The 12,858-nt window shown below is 54.7% G+C and overlaps 1 protein-coding gene across 3 annotated transcripts in view; it reads left to right on the top strand.

Annotated features, from left to right (window-relative positions):
- SMARCC1 (SWI/SNF related BAF chromatin remodeling complex subunit C1) overlaps positions 1-8,362 on the top strand; it is a gene marked incomplete at its 5' end in the record, with an annotated part of 83,144 nt that extends 74,782 nt beyond the window's left edge. For all 3 annotated transcript variants that reach the window (XM_083825497.1, XM_083825496.1, XM_083825495.1), the window contains 2 exons: positions 4,593-4,769; positions 6,295-8,362. In XM_083825497.1, the coding sequence (XP_083681623.1) occupies positions 4,593-4,769; positions 6,295-6,380 (263 nt within the window). In that variant the 3' untranslated portion in view covers positions 6,381-8,362. The remainder of the gene's footprint in view (positions 1-4,592; positions 4,770-6,294) is intronic.
- Positions 8,363-12,858: the final 4,496 nt, after the last annotated feature.

Here is a 12,858-nt window from a genome sequence, read left to right as displayed (position 1 = left end):
AGGTCACACTTGCACATTTTATGCTTGAGCTGCTGTCTTGAAGCGGTATCTCTTGTGAAATGAAAAAGCATATGATCTCTGTAGAAAAGGCACTTCATTTTTGCCATGGTGGTAGTAGTAATTTCCCCTTTGTTAATCCCAGTTTGGTTGGGTATTGCTTGATTACTGCTCGAATTCAGCGTTTTGGAGTTGTGTATGTGATAAGATTGTTCCTCTGCAAGTACCTTAAGCTCATTTTAAGACAAAATTGTTGCTTATCCCATCAGAAAGGCGAAGAATGGACAGCCAGCCCTGTACTCAAACACACTCTTCTCCAGCTTATAGGAAAAAACTGCAGTGCCACTTAAAATTAAATCTCCAAGAGAGAAAAATACTGACAGATACCTCGATTCAGATAGCAGGAACTTGCCAGTGAGCGTTGTTAGAAGATATGAAGTAATGATGCAATTTGAATTTACAAATAAACGAATTTTTAAGTTGATTTAATTGGTGCTTAAGACCTCATGTGAAGCATGTCTGCATATGCAGTAAGCCTGATCCAGCTTCAGGTGTTTCAGAAGAGGTTTTCCAGTACTAATCGTTTCATTTGCATGGGGAGAGCCTTGCAGGGATGCAGCATTAGAAGGAAGAAAGCCAAACTGTGCTTGGAGAGTTTCAGGCTTGTGTCAAAAGGCAGCTCCCAGGCTGGGGATTTCTCAGTTCCTGGCTTTCCTGGGCTTCTGCAACACTGCTGTGATGTGCTGATTTTTTTCACTTTTGTTCCCCTCTCAACCTTTGTTTTGCCAGTGAATAACTTGACTCGTACCTGTGACTGTCTTGTCCTTTTGCTGCAAAGCCCTCTGCATCTCCAGGCTGTTCTAGCCTCTGGTTTCTGCTTTTGGCACAGGTTCAGACCTGCCACTGTAGTTTCAGCTGCCCTGTGTCTGCTCGGTAGTCTCCCTTTGTTTCTGGACGTTTGCAGATGCAGTTGTTTCCCTTCATTATTTTTTGTAGTTGAAAATACAAGAGTTCATTAAAAAATAAAGACGTGCTCAAGCTAGAGTTCTTAGCGGCATAATAACGTTGTCTTGGTGTACCGAGCGTGGCCGTCCTTCTGTTGTCTCCTTCCAGAGTACAACGTTTGAGTCGAGGTGTGGGAGGATGGGGACGTGGCAAGAAGCAGTGCTGCTCCTGCTGGTGTGAGCTAATCCAGAGCTGGACACGTTGTGCCAGTGTTTAAGCTTGGCAGGCCAGTTTCTCTGTTCTCTGGCAAATCTGGCTTTTCACGAGTAGTTTGTAGTTTGTAAGTATGCATGCTGGGCCAGCACAGAGGCTTGTGCTGCTGCCTCAGATCCTGGTAGGCAGCAGATACTCAGCGAAGGCTGTAAAAACAGGGTGAGTGCAGATCCAGCCTTCCGCAGTTGTGCTCTTGGAGCATTTGGTGCTCGGTGCTTAGGGAGCCACACTGGCACTGCTGTGTCCCGAGCTGCTGGTAGGTCTGACCTCTGCACGTCTGCTGTATGCCCACGTCTCTACACCAGCTCTGCTGCTCTTAAATGGGGTCGTGAGTGCACCCGAAAACTTCAGACTGACCAGGAACAGGAGGCCCATCAGGACGGTGAGGCAAATGCCCAAATTCCTTCCCTACCTATCACAGAAAACCAGCCCGCAGTGTTGTGTTCTGGGCTCTGGGGAACACACTGCATTTACGACAGCAACCCCTGAAGATACCGGCTGCTCTTGGGGGACTGCTTAGTGTAAGGTGAAGGGGCACAGGTAAATGGAGCAGAAGGGTATAAATCTTTCCTGGAAAGTAACTCCTTTGAGTTGGCAATAGCCAGGACATTTCATAATTGAAGAGAATAGGCCTGCTTGGTATCGGTTAGCAAAGCGGCCAAACGAATCTCATTTTCTTCTGGGTAGATAGCTGGCGATGCAGGATTTCGGTTTTGTTTTAATATTTTGCCCAGAATTTTCAGCGACTGAAATTCAAGCTGTCCTCTCGTATGCTGTGACTCCAGTGCCACAGGTCATCACGTAACGCCAGGCATGTCGGAAGTTCCCACATCTGTCTCATGCAGATCAGGAAAATCCGCGCTGCCGGAGCTGCCCAGCTGCCCTCGTGCACCCGTTCTCCAGCAGGCCGCGCTTCAGAGCCGAGCTGCTACCACCGAGGTCGTAGAAGCCACCAAATCGGTTTCTGCACATCGGCAGCCGTAAGGAATGGTGCAGAGCTGCCTGCTTTCCGTCTCCCAGCTGTACTGACTTCTGCGAAGCCGCAGGCTGAGGTTTCCGAGCTCTGCCCTCTGATACAGAACCGGGACGCAACGGCCTTGTGCCGATCCCTCCAGCTCTGGAGGAGGGTGGTGCAGGGTCTGCGGGTGTAAACCCAGCAGCACTGATCCTGTAGCTCCTGCCCCACTTCTAGCACTAATGGATGATCATGTTTTTAAGTCCCAGGCTGTGCCGGGTTGTTGCTTTCAGTGACGCTGTTCTCGTGTTGCCTGCCGTGTCCTGCCGTGCCCTTTCTGCCCACTCCTCAACCCCGAGCGAGCTGGACCAAAACAGATGCGTAGATGCCCGTGGCAGTAAATTCATGCCAAGTCTGCTTAAATCTTCGGTTATCCGAGCGTTACGTGTCGATGTGCTTGAGGGCAGGGGTGCTGTTCAGGAGGACTGAGACAGGCCGGAGGAACGGGCTGGCAGGAGCCTTGTGAAACGCAGCGAGGACGAATGCAAAGCCTGTACCTGGGAGGCCTTGCCCCGTGTTGGTTGTTAGACCACGTCTGGGGCACTGGGCCCACCAGTACAAGAAAGATGTCAGTAAACCGGAGTGAGGTCAGCTGAGGGCGACCAAAGACAGTCAAGGGCTGCAGCTTTCTGCGTGGAGGGGCTGAGGACAGAGGCGTGCAGTGTAGCGCTAGGAAATGCCCCGCGTTTCCTCTCGTGCTCAGGCTGGTGACCAGAGGAGTAAGGATTCCAGGGGGCTGCTTCAAGTCACCTCTTCGCCATCACCAGAGCAGGAAATGTTTTGGTACTGCTGGGGATAAAAGAGGGGATTTGAGGCTCAACCGTAGGCAGGTTTTGTGGTTGGCTGCTGCTCTTTAATGAAAAGTGATGGAAATGCCGTGGTGTTGCGCTGCAGGCCGCTTACCAGCGGCGGAGCGTGTCTGGGGATAAATACACAGAGTTCTTGTCCTTTGTGAACGTTTGAGAGGTTGGATGTTTCCAGAGAGCCTCACATCTGCTGCTTGCGAGCGTGCTAGTCTTGTTCCTGTGGTGGAGCAGCATCAGGTTGGTACTTGGACCTCTTGTTGTGTGACCATGAGCTCCCGTGTTGTTTCCATGGTCCGGTGCTTCTGAGTCTCTACGAATTTCGGGTGATTTGGCATCGGGGCTGTACGAAGCCCACGAGCTGAGGTGTGTTGGATTCTTGGGCACCGGGGCTGTCACCGGCTCGGCTTTCAGCAGCAAGTACTCCCTTATCCCGTGGCCCTGCCTTGCCTTTGTGCAAGGACAGCCTGCCTTTCTCCGAGAGCAGGATTTTGCCTGTCGTTACCCAGCACGTTAAACCAGAGGCCAGCACCCAAGGGCCTGGTGAGCACCCAGTGCTTTAGGTGGGAGGTGTGCGTCCTCGGGAGGGATGTGGCTGAGCCGGGAGACTTGTGTGGTTGGCAGAGGCACCAAACCCTGGGAAGTTTGCCTTGATCGCAAATATGGCATTTGCACTTTTTTGGCTTTAACTGCCGGTGAGGCTGTGATGCTTTTATGTACTGTTCTCAGAGCCTTCCTCGTCGGAGGGCTTCTGCCATCGTGCTTCGTTTCACGTGAATGGTGGAACTGCTTCACCGGGTTCGGGGCTGAAGTGTGCTCCTCCGGAGTGAGCCTTTACAACCCATGCCTAGTAGCTGCTTTACTAACTAAAATACTTTACCTTTGTATACGTGTAAAAATAAATATAATTGGATTATGCAAAATAATCTCTTCAAATGAGGTTTTAAAGCAGCAAATCAGCAAGTTGTGGGTGTCCAAAGCCGTGCGGTCCTAACAGTTCCTTGACGCTGCTGAAACACAAAGGTCTCTTACAGAGCTGATAAGCAAAGGAGATTTATCGGAACCTCCATCACATCAGAGTAGGTTTTTTTAGCAGTGGAAATACTTATACAGTATAATTTTTAATGAAATGATTTAATTTCTCCCGTTAAATTAATCCATTAGGCTTTGTGGCTGCTCTTTTTCATCAAGTGCTCTTAATTCAATGTCTCGTTGTTCTAGCAGTTTGTTTCCTGTGCCTTTGTTTGGATTGATATTAAATGCCATTTTAGCGAGGCTTCGTTTGAAGAGAGCTGTGTGTTATCTTCCACTCGCTTCTCCTGCTGATGCTTTTGAGAGATGACAAGTGCCCAGGAGTTCTTTCTGAAGGGAGCGTGTTGGCATGGGGGATGCGAAGGCATTTCTTTGGGGTGGATGGAGGTGGCACTCGGAGCGTGCACAGGGTTGGCTCCCATTTGCAAGACGGCTTTTCTCACTGCTCAGAGAACGACCGGACTGTTTCCTGATCACGTCCGCGTTTCTCCGAGTCTCATTACCGTGTCTCTTCGATGCTCTTGCAGGTCAGATGCCAGGGCCCAGCTCGATGATGCCTGGGCAGCCCATGCCAGGACGGATGATGCCGAGCGTCTCGGCCAACATCCACCCGGCCGGCGGCGGTCCTCCCCCACCCGGCATGTCGCCGATGTCAGGGAACCTCATCGGACCCCGCGTTCCTCTAGCGGCTCCAAACGGCATGTGTAAGTGATCTCCACCGGTAACGTTTTGATTGTACCTGGCGTGGGGTGGCTTTTCTGTGGCTTGCCTCCTTGCTGGAAAAGCCATTGTAGCTGAAAACCCCGTTATGTGCTGCGGGAATCATATCTGTACGTGTTGGCAGCCAAAGACTGGTTCCAGAGGTGTGCTTGAAGCTTTAAGTGCTCGTCTCCCCTCTAGGCATCCGAACGTACTCCGTTGTCCTTTATTTTATTTATAACATCCGTTATTTTATTCATTATGGTGCTAAGGCTTTGTAGTCTTTGTCAAAAACCTCTGTCGGCTAAGTCTGTGAGAACGCACAGCAGAGCCTCACGAACAAACTATAGCCAAGTCCTTAAATAGATCGGAATATAAAAACTGACAACTTAGCACTGTGGAATTAAAGAGGAAGCACTAATTTAAAAAAAGCAAAAAGTATATTGGGAACGTTCCTTACATGGTATAAATACTCTGAAAACGAAGTTGATTTATGCCAGCCAAAAAGAAAAAAAAGTCAGTAGCCACCGTGTGGGTGTTACTTGAATGAGCATAAGGACGTGGCCAAATGCAGAGAGTAGAAGGAAAGCTGAATGGCTGGCGCAGGAAGGATGCTGCGGTGACTTCCTCGATAAATCCGGCTGCATTACCTGCAGCCCGGGGCAAGCTGCTGGCCTGCCTCCCTGCGTAGCTGTCGCCACCCAGGCAGCGACTGTAATCGCTTTTAGTACCTCTTGCAAAAAATAACTGGGAGAAGTCATCCCATTTGGGCTCCAGCTGAAGGGAGTTGCCGAGGAGTACTGACTCACTGGTGTTAATCAGCGTAAGCATGAATTACTTCTCGTTCGGATGCTATTTCTGTGCAGATATTTGCTCTTTATTCTCCTAGAGCTCTAGCTTTCCTTACTTTTTCTTCCATTTCTCTGAGCCTCTACCTCTGGGAATATCTCATGTCAGGTTGTATTCCTGCCTGCTCTTTTCCTTTACCTCGGTTTCTTTTTTTTTTCCTCCCCTACTAAACAAGTCAGTCATGTTCCATTAGCATCTCCTCCGCGCGCACAAAAGCTGGCCTTTTTTGTACTTCCCTTCCACTTGCTGCAGCTGTGGATTCCTCTGCTTTAACCTACATACGCCGCGCAGAGCTGAAGTGCAGGCTCTGTGTGTACGAGGTGTATTGTTCCGTCTATTTTAAATAGCGGAGGGCCGTGTCTGAAGGCTCGAGCACGGAGATGAGAAATACTAACTCCAGCTCTGAAAGTTGCGTGATGTGAACTTTACTACCCGGTGAGCTGCACGCCTCTCGTCTTCTCTGTACAAACGGGGAAGGTTTTTCCCCTCTCACAGAGCTCGTGCAGCGCTCAGGGGTAGGAAAGGCGTGATGAGGCATGCCGGGGGGCTCCTGTGATGCTTAGAGGGGGGGAAGCCGCAGCCGTGGCCGTTCCTGGGGCCGGGCTGAGCCGGCCACTTGGGCGTGCTGTGCTCCTCCGCCCGTTCAGCACCCAGCTCACTGTTCCTCTGCTGTCCTTGCAGATCCCCCCCCTGCGCAGCCGCCTCCACCAGCGGAAGGGGTGACCCCACCTCCGGCAGGAGCCCCGCCGGCCTCAGCAGCTCCCTAAGCAGTCGAGGAAGAAGGAACTTCTACAGCAACATAGTGGTGACCAAAAATAACTCCTCAGTTACCTTCTGTTCCCTGGGGGGGCTCTTGCCTCCCGTTGACCTGCCCCAGCCGTGTGTGTGCGCACGCACATCCACATGTACAAGCACACACACACACAGTCTCTTTCCCCCGGTCCCCTCCGCTCACAGCCTGGCAGTACTCGGCACTCCTTTGGGAAATCTTTAGATCAGAAATGCCAGCGATGCTCCCGTGTTGCTGGTGGGAAGTCCTTTACACTTGGGTCTGCTTGCCTTCCGGAGCGTCCTCAACTCTGGTTTTCTTTCATCTTGGTGTTTTGAGCTTTGGGTTCTCCTGGGGAGCATAAAAAAAAAAAAGGAAAAAAAAATGAAGCTTTTAAGGCATTAACTGAGCTTTAGGATGTAGCACGTGCCCAATCCACCTGTGGCTTCATGCTTCAGGTTCTCTAGGCAGAACGAGCAAAGCATCAAGATTGGATGCTAAACCAGTGTTTTGGGCTAAAAAGGAAAATAAATAAGGGCGTGCTGTAGCACGGAAGGTGCAGGAATGCCAGCCATGTTCATTAGAGATACCTGATCATTAAGGACAGTAGCTGAGTCCTGGGGGCTGCCTCGCTAACTTATTAAAGAAAATATTGATCCAGTGTGAATGAAGCCAGGAGTAAATCAATTGGAATAAAACCACTCAACGGTAGGAGTTTTCTTGCTCCAGTTTTTACCTTTCTTTTGCCTTTGAAGGTGGTAGTTGAACCTTCCCTCTGAGTAGTTTGGTACAGTAGCCAACTGAGGAATAAAAACGCGATTTTTAGTCCCTCTTTTTGGAGCATATACTTTTTACTTTTTAAAATGAACAAAAAAAAAAAAGTAGGTAGCAAAGAAGTGCTAGCATACGGGATTGGGTTGGGATGGCTGGGGTGCGAATGCCAGAACTACCTCCTGCGACAGCCGGCGTGGGCAGAGGTCAGTGGCCGCGGTACGCTGCTTCGGGATCGGGACTGGGAGAGCCCCTCGTGCACACACCGCCTCCGCTCGCGGACCTCCTCGAGGCTGCTGTCGGTGGGGTTGTGGGCAAGGCAAAAGTCCGGGAGTGCTCTGAACGAGACCACCGGAGCAGTCCTTCGGGTACGATGCAGGAGCCAGGCGGCCCCGAGCTGCTGCTCCGCCAGTCGCTAGCGGCTGCAGAGGAGCCCTTTGCCTGCCCCGGGGCCTCTGCCCTCTCCCCAGACCGAGAGGTTTCACGCCAAGCGTCTGGAGACTGCTCCCGTACTGAACGGGCGGCTCTCGGGGCGGGGTGCGAGGTGGTGTTTTGAGGCTTGCCCAGAGAGAGGTCTCCCAAATAACCCGAAGCCCGCAGAACCACGTATGTCACCAGGCTTAAAAAACAAGGATTTGCTTTGAAGAGCACTCAGGTGATCGACTCGTCGACGCTAAGGGTTGGACTTCGGGTCCTGAGAGTGCGCGAGCGTGGGGTGACCGTTCCTGGGCTGTCTGCACACCGGCTGCATGCTCAGGCAATTGGCTGCGGCCTCGATCCTTCCAGCGCATAGGAATAACGCTTTCCACTGTCAAGCTCTAAGAATCCACAGTGCCTAGCAGAGAACGGTCAGGGCCCGCCTGCCTTCCACCTTCCACAAAGGAAATTCATTCCCGACGTTACCTTTCCCTCCAGGGTCGTTGGGGTGAGCATGGGATTCTGGTTCAGACCGTAGTCCGGTTTAGAATAACCTCAGGTTGTTTTTAGCGCGATCAACTTCAAATATAAAGGATCCAGATGGAGACTATTTTTTACTGTACTAGTGATGATCCTACAGAGTACCTGAATTCTTGACACTGTTGTGTTCCTGTATAAATAATACATGTGCTGACTTTTTCATCTTGATCCTCTGTATAGGGCCGGTTTTATTCCTGCAACACAGCCACCCAATTTTGTGAAATAAAAAAGTCTTTTTTTGTACAAAGCTCGGGCCCGTTTGTCTGCAGTCTGGTTTCTCACGGTGCGCCTTGCGGATTTGCTGAGCGCTGCTGATACAACACGGGGCTGTTTGGGGGCTGCGTCCGAACCACGGCGGAGCGAGCACAAAGCCAGAGCTTGTTACCGGCGAGCTGGGAGACATCTGAGCGAGGCAGGTGAGTGAAGGCCCTTCACAATGCGCTGGGTGATCTGCTTCGGGAAATATTTCCGATTTTGAAACCCTTCATGAATATGGATGAGGTAAAACAGCATTCAAGGCCTAGGATGATTTTCTTTTTGATTCCTGCTTTCACACACCCTTGCTGTGCTACCGCTGCCTTGGACAACTGCTCACGCTCACACCCCTGGCTGAATGAAGCACTTGGAAGAGCCGCTCGGAGGTGGCGTTTTCAAAAGAGGAGGACTGGGCCCACCGACCTAGCGGGGTCCCACCTTCCCTCTATTCCCGTACCAGCTTCATGGTTAATTGTTTAATTCGAATGGATCTTCAGACCTTCTGTCCTGTCCTGCAGGGCTCCAGAGCCTGCTGGGATGGGTTGCCTTTTGATTAAACTGGAGCTGGGAGCCCAGCCTGGGTTATCTTCCCAATGCCACCGCTATTAACCGAGGAACTGCTTTTCCTCTGACAACAGCACTTCTTCCAGGGCACCCCAGGTCTGTGCGTGTAATACGTGCAGGCCCTCGTTCCCTGAAGCTGGAGAACAAAAGGCACGAAAGCGGGGACGTGCGAGGGGTGCGATGGTCTGAGAGGCATCGAGAGGAACGGGATCAGTTATGCCAAGAGAGCGCGTGCCCTCCTTTCGGCTGGGGATTCCTCCTTAGCTGCTGCAGGACGGCACAGGAGCACCTCGGGGCTGGGGTCTTCTGCTGAACACCCCCGCTGGTGGCTGCTCCTCCTCCTGCTTAGGGCCAGGTGAGACAGGTAAATCGCTCTGTGCACGCGCTGCCGCTGCCTTCGGGGAGGTTTTCCCCCTGCTGCTGCTTCTCCTCTCCCCCCTCTTGAGGACTACGAAGAGCAGCGTAGGGCACGGTGTCCCTTCTTCAGCCCTGTCTTTTCTCTTTGTGCACCTTCAGGGCTTTGCGGTCAGATTGCCGAGGCTGGGCTGCCTGGTGGCTCTGCAGCGGAGGGGGGCTGCGGGCCCTCGGGGACCCGGCTTGTACTGCAGGGACAGCGAGCGGCTGGCCCCAAGAGCGAGGACTGATGGCGCTGCGTCACCCCGGCTCTGGTGGCACGGGCACAGGGAGGCGCAGGCTTTGGAGAGCGATTTCCTCCTGTTCACACCGTCGTAATGCGCGGGGTTTGCAGAGGAGCGGTGGGGCAGCTGTGGGGACAGTCACACACACACACCACGTCTTGAATCGTCTCCGCATCTTTAACAACATCCCAAAGCTCCTGGCCACTGTTGTGTCGTGCCTGGCAATACCAGCTCCACCGTGTGGTTCCTGAAAAGCTCCTTTTTTTTTTTTTTTTTTTTCCTTTAACTGAATTAAAGCAAAAGCTGCGTGCTGGGACACCTAAAGAGTTTGGGGAGCCTGAGGGTGCGCGTTGTTCTCCGCTGCCCTTGTTCCAATTCCTCCTCCTTTCCCATGAGAAACTAAAAGGAAGGATTTGGCGAGTCTGGAAACTCCTTTTCAAGCTGTGCAGCCGCAGGTTGGCAGCAACAAGCACGGAGCTGCTCGGGATAACCCCGTGGGTGCTGCCAGCCCTCAGCGACCAGGGGGACATGGGGGCAGGGAAGGAGCACCCCACCAAGTGCCCCCCTGCTCCTGTGGCTCTGCCGCTCCCTTCCCAACTCTTTGGGAACAGCTTTGTGCATTGTCTGCACCTTCTCCACGAGTTGTCTGCGTGGAAATTCCCCCTTTCACTGAAGCCTCTGACCGGGGATCACAGCTCGGGGACCTTTTTTGGCAGCCCCAGGGGTGCTCGCTGCTGGGGGGAGGCTGCTGGGGGGTCACTACAGGGGAGCTGCAACACCTCTTCGGGGTGAATTTGGATTTATTTCCCAAAGCCCTCATTTTCTCTCCTTCCAAGCTGAAGCGTGATGGGAACCACCTGGTTCGTGCTGAAACCAGCAGCCTTCCCCGCTGCCGAGCGGAGCGGTGGGGAGGGCGGTCGGGAGCAGTGGACGATGCACGGGTGAAGAGCTGGACCCACAGCAAGGGTCCGTTTCACCCGAATCCCCAGCAGGAGGCCAGGACGTGGTAGAGGACGCGGGGAAGCGGAGGCAGCCTCGGCACCACGGCACTTGGAGGCTGCTTGGGGCGGGAGCTTGGCTGCGTGCGTGCAGGGAGGATTTCTGCAGCCTCTGGACCCGGTTCTCGCTGTTGTTTTGGCTTCCCTGTTTCAGACGAAACAGAGCCTGAGCCACAGAGGTCATTAAACACCCGTGGGAGGGGAAGGTGAGCGTCCACCGGCGGGGTTCAGCACTTCTGCCCTCCCGAGCTTTTTTCCTTTGTTTTCAGCTGGGCAAAGTGCCGTCCTCGCTCCGCGTCCTTCGCTGTTAAACGGCTGCTTTGATTCATCCTCCTTTCCAGCAGCAATGAAAGGAAAGCCTTGACGCTGAGACGCGTTTCTCAAGTGCATCGCGTTTGGTGCCACCTTCGCAAGCCTCTAAGCACGGCGCAGGTCTCTCGAGCTCAGAGGGGCAGGAAGGTGCTGCTGGCACCAGCTTAGCCCAGCCCGTGCCGGCTTTGCTGTCACTTGTTGGTGCTGCTGTGAACGTGCAGACGGTGCTGAGCGCAGCCGGCAGGATCTCAGGGTGCTGTTCTGCTCACCAACGCAGCTCAGGCTGATTTTTTTTCTTAATTTCTTTAAATCTTTGCAGATCAGAGCTGTCGTGCGAGCCCTGAGCTCTGCCCCCTTCCTCTCCACGGCTGCAGCCCCGGCCCTGGGGCTCTGCCCTGCCTGCAGCCGGGCTGGGTGGGAGCAGCTCTGAACCTGCTGCCAGGAGCTCCCTGCGTGGGCTGGGTTGGGCTTTTTGGGGAGCTGACGGCTTCGTCAGCCTCTGGTCGATGGGAGAGGGCCTGAGCAGCTTCGGCCCCCAGAGGCAGCAGGTCCTGGCATCGACACGTGCTCAGCTGGAGCCGCGAGCCTCTTTGCCTGCTCCTGCACCCCCAAGCACAGCTCCTGTCCTAGGCTTACGGCAACGTTCAGGTCTGCTCAGCACCACGGGGGGTGGCTGGCGCCTGATACGTGCGAGGTGTCTGAATTCATTCCCCCTTGCTCCCCCGGAAGGGCTGGGATCAGTCGGGGCTTTAAGGCTGCCAGCGGGGTGGCGGCGCGGCTGCAGCCCCCGTGTTGTTTTTAGCGTTGCTGGGGCTGGCAGTTAAAGAATCGCTGCCTGGCAATTAAAAAATTTGGAGGGGGAAGAGGTTTGAGCATCGCTGCCACCCGGGAAGGCCCGAGGGGCAGCAGGGCCCTGCCCTACACAGCCCCCTGCCCTACACAGCCCCCTGCCCACCTCTGCGAGGAAGAGGAGGGATCGCCGCGTCCGCTTGGGTTCGGCTCACCCAGCCCAGCACCGGGGGCCTTGCGGAAAATGAAATATCCAGAGGGGGTGCCCCTGCAGCACCGTGCTCCCCGCTGCCAGATGGAGCTGCTGCCGCCTCCCTGTCCTGGACAGCCTCTGTCTGTCCCTCTGGCTGTCCGTCCTGCTGCCCTTCCACCCCTCTGCTGCCGCTCCTGCCCCTAGTGAAGACAAAATGGGGATGGGTTGCTGGGGTTTGGGCAGGGGTGCAAGAAAGGGGCCACGGCCTCGGCCAGGCTCCGTCCCCCTGCCCCACGCCTCCCTCCCAGCCCTGTCCTCGTCCCCAGGCTCCCCTCTGCCATCGCCAAGCCTGTGCCTGTGACAGTGGGTACCCACTGGGGCCTCAGCCCCTGCCACGGGGAGCACCCAGCTCCCCGCTGCCTCTTCCCCATCCTCGTCCCTGGCTGCCGCTGCCCTCGGCGGCCCCTGGCCGGGTCCCCTTGGAAACAGCTCCGCGCCGGAGCCCCGGTGCATTCAGGGGCGGAAGCGCGGGGAATATTAAGCAGGTGCAGCCCCTTCAATCCCCCTTTGAGCGGGGACAGAGCCGGGTTTGTTCACGGCACGGGGAGCCCGGCCAGGCGCAGCGCTGGGGGGAGCGGGGACGCCTGCCCCCAGGTCCCCGCACAGCTCCTCCGGTCCCTGCATCGCCGGCGGGGATCGAGGGTGGGCACGGCGGGCCTGGGGGCACCCAAATGTAGCCCTGGCCCTGCTCTGCGCATCCTTTACCAGGGTGCGGGAGCGGCTGGTGTCTTTTTGCTGCGTTGGAGGACACGAGGTGACCTTGGGGACCCTCGGGCTCTCCCTGGGCGGTTCGGAGAAGCGTGGTGGTTGCGGTAGTGAGAGCAGGATCGGTCCCGCAGCACCGCATGGCAGCACCGGGACGTCACCGCCCCGACCGCCTGCCCGGCCTCGAAGCGCTGCAGGGGCGCGTGCACGGAGGAAAGCAGCGCTGCGGGCACG

This window comes from Anser anser, assembly GCF_964211835.1.
Source record: "Anser anser genome assembly, chromosome: 2".
Lineage (NCBI taxonomy): Eukaryota > Metazoa > Chordata > Aves > Anseriformes > Anatidae > Anser > Anser anser.
The sequence above is the reverse complement of the archived record's forward strand: the minus strand, read 5'-3'. Positions and strand labels throughout refer to the sequence as shown.